The sequence below is a fragment of the Sander vitreus genome, chromosome 6 (assembly GCF_031162955.1).
Source record: "Sander vitreus isolate 19-12246 chromosome 6, sanVit1, whole genome shotgun sequence".
Classification (NCBI taxonomy): domain Eukaryota; kingdom Metazoa; phylum Chordata; class Actinopteri; order Perciformes; family Percidae; genus Sander; species Sander vitreus.
The window spans coordinates 3,191,743-3,200,237 of NC_135860.1; the positions used below are offsets into that span (position 1 = coordinate 3,191,743).

The 8,495-nt window shown below is 45.8% G+C and overlaps 1 protein-coding gene across 1 annotated transcript in view; it reads right to left on the reverse strand.

The window, feature by feature from the left end:
• Positions 1-3,842: 3,842 nt before the first annotated feature.
• prdm1a (PR domain containing 1a, with ZNF domain) overlaps positions 3,843-8,495 on the reverse strand; it is a 14,986-nt gene continuing 10,333 nt past the window's right edge. The window contains exons 5-7 of the mRNA XM_078252113.1: positions 5,651-6,747; positions 5,162-5,290; positions 3,843-5,060 (exon numbers count right to left, since the gene is read on the reverse strand). Of these exons, the coding sequence (XP_078108239.1) occupies positions 4,482-5,060; positions 5,162-5,290; positions 5,651-6,747 (1,805 nt within the window). The 3' untranslated portion in view covers positions 3,843-4,481. The remainder of the gene's footprint in view (positions 5,061-5,161; positions 5,291-5,650; positions 6,748-8,495) is intronic.

Genomic DNA, 8,495 nt, shown 5'->3' on the forward strand with positions numbered 1-8,495 from the left:
TCTGCTAAAAATACGCGGCAGGTCTATTTTCCCGCGAGCCGCGGGGCATTTGGACAGCCGGGCAGGATGTGAAACGGCGAGACTATCCAGTCAATTTACCAAAAGACACCCCCCAATATCGTGTCTCTTCTGCAACACTTCTCTTCTTGGAGGTGGAAAAACAGAATAGACATCACAGATCTTTTTTAGAAAGACAATGCTAGACAAGGCATGGAGGTTTAACTGTACGAGTGCCTGGAGTGGAAGGTATACTTAATAAACATGTGATTGTTCTGTACAAAGTAGAGACAATAAAATCTGCGAGTCGGGTAGCAAGACGCTCCGCTGCTGAGACACTACCGGTGTGGTATAGCGCATGGCAGAGGACGAAACAAAACCCGAACGCAGCCTGAACGCAGCACAGATGCGTCCAGTGGAAAATGTGGAAATTTTGTCAATTTTTGTTTGAAATTTTGTCATTATAACAGCTCTGGCAAAACTGACCAACCAACTTAAATTAACAAGCCCATCACCCGTCATTACCTACTACAAATACACTGATGACACTGCCATAGTTGGATTACTCAACAACAACAACAACTCCATCACAGCGTATACCAGGACTCAATTTCACAGTTTTCACAATGGTGTCAGGACAATTACCTTCAACTAAACATAGACAAAACAAAAGAGCTGGTCATTTACACATCCAAAGACCACCTGGACTGAACCATACCCACATCCACGGCCAACCAGTTGAACAGGTCAACAGTTTTAAATACCTGGGACTCATTATAGACAATAAACTCGACTTCAAGGAACATGTCACTGCCATCCAGAAACGCGCACAACAAAGACTACATGTCAAACGCAAACTGAAAGCCCTCTCTGTTGCCCCCCCACCTCCTGCTCCTACTTTACAAAAGCATCATCCAACCCACCCTGCTGTACTGCTCACCCTGTTTTTACACAATGCTAACTGCCACCTGCAAAAACAAACTCATTAAAATCACACATATTGCCTCCAAGATAATCAGTCTTATCTTGATCAGCCATCACACTCCTAGCACGTACAATAGCAGCTGACACAGGCCATCCCCTGAATCAATACTTCACACTACTTCAATCCGGCTGCAGATACAGAGCACTGAACTAGACTAAAGCCTATTTCACCCACCGCCATCACAGTGCTGAACAAACTGTAATACTGCCACCACCACCTCAGTTGCTTTGTAGTTTTCACATTTGATATGTCTATGTGGGTGTCTTAATGTGATGACGTGTTTTTTGTATATGTGTTACATGTTTTATGTTTTATGTGTTTTATATGTGGTGTTGTGCTATGGAACATGAAAAGAAGATGTGTGGAAATGATTATCCCTATGGGACAACAAAGACTATCTATCTATCTATATTAGGTTTTATTTTAAAACTTAGTCATTTGATGTTTGACCTTTGTAATGTTTATGATCTCTAAGAGTTGAAACTTACCCTTGGGTGTAGGTCAATAGATATGATGCTAAATTCCACTTTCTACTAAGAGTGTACGGTTGAGAACTGACGACTGTAGGCTGTAAAACGAGTCATTAGTTCTGTATGTCAGGATAAAAGACAGAGCACAGTTACTGCAGCCCATAGGGCACGACGGGGAGCTTTGTTCCCATTTCCTGCTCCAGTCTTAAAGTTTGGCATCGCACGGAAACGGACATAAAGATTCATGACTTTCCACCAAAGAGCCTGGTTTACTGTGGAGGTAAAAGTTGGAATATGTGAATCAATGTGCTAGAAGTTAAAATCATGACTGTGAATCTCTGCTGGTGATTTTTTTTTGCCTGAGCTGGTTTGTCTACGGTTTCTGTCATTCGTCTCTTTCCATTGGTTTCCTGTCTTTACTTTAAGCCTAACCTTAACACAGGTGCAACAGGAGTGTGAGGGAGATGCCAATCAAGCACAGTGTGTACACACCCACAGAGTCTAGAAATGAAGTCTAATCAGGCAAATTAAGTGAAAACACATGTGGGTTGATGGCATGTATTGTCCTAAATCCTTTTTTTTTAAAGAATCTTACAGTTTTATACACTGCAATCATGTGAGTCTTATTACATTTTTTTTTATGGTCTTTACTCCAATGGATAATTAAATATATGTTCCTGTTTTTTTCCCAGCTGTGGAAAATTGTTGTTTGAGATTTCATTTAATTGAATCTTGACTATGATGACTCTTTTCATCCCTAGCAAGACAACCCCATGCAACCCTGTACGTCCTCAAAGTCTGTGCAGGGTGAATTGATGGGTCAAACACACACAACACACAATACTACACCCAGGAGACCGCTGTTCGTGTCCCAAAAGTCAGCGTTGACTTGTTTACGTAGGGTCCTGTAACCTACATCACGTACATAACGTACTTAACTTACCTTAATGTTTGAATTTGAACCCTGTTACTTGTAAACAAGTGTTCTGCTGCGTAAAAATTAACTTTAAGAAGACAGTGGCAGATGTGCCTGTCAGATAGTAAATTAATTTAGTAAAGTATTTAATAGTGAAATTATATTAGCTCTACCTCTACATAAATAGTCATATAGATAAGCATTAGTTTTCCAATTTTGCCAGACTGTCTGTACACTTCCATTTTAATGATCTAGGATGACTATTATACAAAAAAAAACGTGTAAAAAGAATAAAACACACAGAGCCGCAGGGTTTAGATTAGAGCAGTGAACATTTATATCATAATTTACACTTTTTGACATTTTTGCACATAAATAACTATGTAAACCAGCATGTAAACAGAGACAGTCCTTTTAGGGGATTCTCCTCTGGAGTTAAAGCTCTGATCAGAGAAAGAGACACTTTGGTCAAACATTAGTTACAGAGAGAGAGAGAGAGAGAGAGAGAGAGAGAGAGAGAGAGAGAGAGTGAGGTTACAGAGTTCAGGTTGTTGATGTGCAACTGCTGCAGAAAATCACAGTTGCTTTAGTAACATTAAGTTGAGTCTTAATGCCATTTATGACCAGTTTCAGTGATATTGTACACAGTCAAAATGCTACAAGCATCGGCACTGATTTTATAAAGTAGGAGGAGGGGGCCAGTGCATAAAAGAAGGCCGAGGTGCTTTGGTGTATGCCAGTTCAACAAGATGGCGGACTGGTGGGGGATAAAGAAGGGGCCATTGCTTCTCAACCGAAATATGAACAAACGACAAAAACAAGAACAAAACATCTACAAAACTCGAAAAAGACACAGCGAAAGAGTGATCACTCCATCATATACACACAGTACATTTCCCCTTCTTCAGCATTAACGTCCCTCAAGTCCTTCTTCCCTTGTTTTCATTTTCCTTTTCTCTTTGTGTGTGTTTGAAACAAAAAATTAAAGCCACGTGAACTTTGGTTACTAGCGTCAAGTGTGAATCCCTTGTTGACAGTGTTGTAGAAAAATAAAGCAAAAAGGAGGGACCATTATGTGCTACATGTTGAGCGGGCTGTGCCCACCTCCTTTTGAATCACATGAAAAGCTGCACTCCAGTTTCAGTTTGGTTTCTTCTTTTTCTTCAAGTAGCAAAACGCAAATAAATAGAAAGCTCCCACCTTTAACTGTCCCATTAAACACACACACACACACACACACACACACACACACACACAAACACACACTTGTATCGTCACATGCGCACTGAGGTAACCGTTGTGAAAAAAAAAAAAATGCCCTTGTTTCAAATTAAATTAAGTAGGCATCAGAAAAGGACACAGACATACAATAGGGAAGCTATCAAGCAGGGTTGAAATAAAGATCTTCCTGCAAAATTTCCTTAAAAATTTATGTGCCGCACTTTGGCAAGTTATTTAACCTTATATTTTAAAGTTATTATTAAACCTGCTATATTGATTTCTAAATTTTAAATAGATAAAACCCTGAAGAGTGGACACCCCTGTTTCTATAGGCCAGAGGTCACAGGACGGACGGATATAGGCATAGAGAGAGTGACTATCTACAGAGAAATGGCCACAGAGAAAAACAAAAATAACATCAACAGAAAAATAGTCTTTTACATTGATTTCACCCCGTCAGTGTAACCATCCCTTCCACTTATTGCTTTTTGAAGACAACAAATAAAAAGTATAATAAATTAAGGAGGTTATATAACAACTAATTGATCCAAAAACAACAACAACAGAGACATTTGGAAATAGAGACCAAATAATACAACAACAATAATGATAATAGCATTATATTAATTATTAACAAAAAGGTAAATCCTGGGTAGATGATTGTCTCTAAGTGTAACAAACGCTGAAACCGCTAAGTAGTCATGGGACATTGTCTCTTTGAGCCCTGAGTACGCAAGTCCCTGATAGGTTGAAAACCTGGTGTAATCATGGTGTTCCTCCTGATGACAAACCAGGTAGAGAATTATTTATTTACAGACGTTGCTCCTGGCAACTCAGTCCGCCTTGAGCCGCACAGTCTCGGCTCTATGTCCCTTTGGGTTTAAAAGGTAACTTAAGCGTGATCCTCTGACTCCTGCTTGACGGTGACGTTGGCAGGAAGCTGCGGGATGTGGCTGCTGTGCCGCATCTTGATGACCGACGTCTCATTCGGGGACTCGTATGCGCCGTAACCCGCAGACATAAGCTCGGTGGTGCAACTCTTGTGGTGGGGATGGAAGTGGGAAGACTTAAGGTCGGTCTCCCTCCACAGCATCCCCAAGACCTGCTTCTCCAACATTGCCTCCACCTCTGCGCCTCCCTGCAGCTGCTCTAGCTGCTCGGCATGCTCGCTGACGTCAAATCGCTCGATCTCCTCGTTGGCGCGTTGCACCTCCTCCAAGGCAGCCTGGCTGGAGACGGCCGGGCAGTAGCCCTTCAGGTGAAGCCGCAGGCTGCACACGTGGATGTAGTGGCGGTGGCAGTGGGAGCATTTGTGCGGACGCTCGCGGGAGTGCAGGCGCTTGTGCAGCTTGAGGTGGACAAACTGCGTGAACTTGGCCGGGCAGAGTTTGCATTGGTAGGGCTTTTCCCCCGAGTGGAGGCGCAGGTGAGTTTTCAGGTTGCTGGTGCTGCTGAAGCGCTTGTGACAAACCTGGAAGAGGAGAAGACACGAAAAAGAAATGATGTCAGCATCACCACATCGGTCAAGGGAATTCAGTCCAATAAAAGTGAATCATCAGGGTCGTTTCTCACCGGACATTCATGTGGCTTCTCCCCAGTGTGGACCAGGAAGTGCTTTTGCAGGTGAGCCAGCTGGGTGAAGCCTTTGTTACAGGTCTGACATTTGAAGGGTCTCTCTCCACTGTGAACACGAAGATGAACCTGCATGACAATGAAGAGGGGAAAAAAAGAGATCTGCTTAGCCACATTCAGATGTTGTAAATGTCAAAGAAACCAACAAACTAAAATATTTCTAACCCGTAAAGAAATATTCTTTGATTATCTATAGGGGAAAACATACAGAGTTTGTCAGTTGGTTTTGTATGTGTAATGTGTTTTCTGTAAAGCAATCCTTGTGACTCCTTGCTCTGTAAAGTGCCGTAAACCTGCTCTGTGGCCTAATTATTGAACTGCAATGCACACATTACAAAGGAATGTAATGATATTAAGGCAGTAAATCAGTCAAGCAGACATGATGTTGAAAGACAAACACGAAAACCTCGGTAGCATCGCGAGCCTCACCTTTAGGTTTGACAGCTGCCCGAAGGTCTTGCTGCACACGTTGCACTCGTACTTGATTTTGCCGTTCTGCTTCTTCAGCGGGTACGGCAGCGCCTTGTAGCCCGCTGAGCCCGGGCCACGCTTCACCTTGGTCAGGTTGATGGCCTCCTCATCAGAGCAATGCTCGCTGGCATTGCCCAGCAGGGCTGAGGTAGGCTTGGTGGGCACCCGCTCGCTGAGAGGTGCTGTGCCTGCTGTTGGGGAGCCGCTGGAGGGGGCGTGGGTGGGTCTGTGTGGGTGAGGGTGCCCTGCTGGGTAAGGGTGGTGAGGCCCTGCTTTGTCCTTCAGAGAGGTGGCGGCTGAGAAGGCACTGGTAGGCCTGGGAAGGAGGAAGTCTCTGTGGGCAGAGATGGGGGAGGGGTGGACGTGGTCAGGCATCAGGAAGCGCCTCCCTGCTGTGTCGGAAGGCAGGAGGGGCACGTGAGGGGGCAGGAGGCTGCTGTAGAGAGGGTACATCCTTGGAAAGATTCCTCCTCCTGGAAAGACGCCACCTCCAGGCAGAGGGTAGTGATGGGGAAGGATGTAGCGTGAGTAGGGGCCTCCTGGAGGGTAGAAGGATGAGGAGAGTGGGGTAGATGGCGGGGAGTAACCGGGGTAAGAACCCAGCCCGGCGGGGTAGAAAGAAGCTGACGATGGTGCCGGACCCAAGGGGCTCCCCTGAGGGCTGCTGTCGGGGCTGCTCCTTGCCGACGGGCTGGGCGTGGCTGAAGACTGGTTGCCAGGAGAACGTGTCGCTGGGTAACCAAGCTGGCCAGATTTGTGCCCGTGGAAGTCTTCAGGGATGTGAAGGTGGGGCCTGAGAGCTGGGTAGAGTGCGCGAGGGTATAGGAGGCGCTCAGGGCTGTCGGCGCAGCGCGGGCGAGTGGGAAGCGGCCGACTGGGCTCCCTCTTTATGGACGAGGATGAGGAGGTGCTGTTGGTGCCACGCAGAATGGAGAGGACACTGTGTTCCCTCTTGGGCGGCGTAGGGGTGACTGCGATGGGGGATGGGCTGCAGGCTTCAACCAAACGCTCCTCACTGCTCACCTGCTGCTGCTTGACCTCCAAGAGAGACTGCTCTGTAGAGACAGAGAGAAAAAGAGGTCAGCGGGAGTTCACCAGATCAAGATAGGATCCTCATGGTTCCCATTGGGGCCCAATAATAAATAATTCCAATTTTTGCCATTTAAAGTAATAATCATGATTTCTATTTACCAACACAAATACTCAAATTCCTTTGAAACTGCAAAAGGAGTTTCTTTTTTCTACAGCAAAGATATGTGTGTGTGTGTGTGTGTGTGTGTGTGTGTGTGTGTGTGTGTGTGTGTGTGTGTGTGAGTGAGTGTGGGTGTGTCACACAGCATTAAGGAACACCATAAGTAACTCAGTGGACCAATTAAGGTGACAGATTTGACAAACGAGCGTGAGGGACGAGGGCGGGGGCGAAAGACAGGAAGTGAGGCGTGACAGCTGCCTTCGGGCATTGTGTGTGTTTAAATCGGTGTATGTCTATGTGTATGTGTGTGTGTGTGCCTATAAAATCAAGATAAAATCAAAATGGTGGCAGACAGACAGGGCTGATGGAAGGTTTCCTGCTAAAGATATCCTCCAAAAAACTTGGCCTCCACCTGCCCCTCCCCACCACCACACACACACACACACACACACACACACACAACATGACAAGGTATACACACACAGAGGCGCCTGCAGACAAAGCCCTCTGTCTGATTTGTTGACTCTTCCACTTTTGGAGAAGACACACACACACACACACACACACACACACACACACACACACACACACACACACACACACACACACACACACACACACACACACACACACACACACACACACTTTTGATCAAGCTCCTACTCTCCTGATTTTCCTGGCCATTTGCTATTGTTTCCGGGTCAAAGGTTAGATTAGAGAGCTTCCTCCTCAGTCACTCACACCTACTGTCTCCTCTGCTTGATGAAAGAGTGGATTAGGAGGATAGCTCACACACACACTCTCTAAAAGCCCCTGGTAGTCAGCTTGCAGCACATCTCGCCTGTTAAATGGCTGCAGACGGGCCCTTAAAACGCCGCCGTCTATTACCTATAAGCTCATTTACTGCCCAGTCAACTTTTTACCGTGAGGTCACCAAGAGGCGAGTGTGTGTGTGTGTGTGTGTGTGTGTGAGAGATGGAGGTTGTCAAAGTTAATCCTGAGTGCCAGCACTCATGAAATTTGTTTGACTCTCCCTGATTCACCCGCTCTCACACACACACACACACACACACACACACACACACACACACACACACACACACACACACACACACACACACACACACACACACACACACACACACACACACACACACACACACACACACACACACACACAGTTGGTGACCCTTGCATCTGTAGTATAGCGGCAGTGTGTAAACATTGAGGTTATCAGTAAGCCTTCCTCCTCCTCCTCCTCCTCCTCCTCCTCCCTCCTTTCTTTTTCTAGAAAACAAACAGGGCAGCCATCTTGCAGATATCAATCTGTCAACACGGCCCTTCTGCCAGGAAGTTCAAGTAGTCAACAGAGGGGGTGGGAGGGGCGACTCTACCTCCAGCACTCCCTCCTCCACCTTCTTTCTGGTCTTTTCAAGTAGCAATATATCAAGGCAAACAGCCGATACACACACACACACACACACACACACAGACACACACACACACACACACACACACACACACACACACACACACACACACACACACACACACACACACACACACACACACAAACATGCACAGTATGTGCGAGCGAGCATGTGTTTGAGA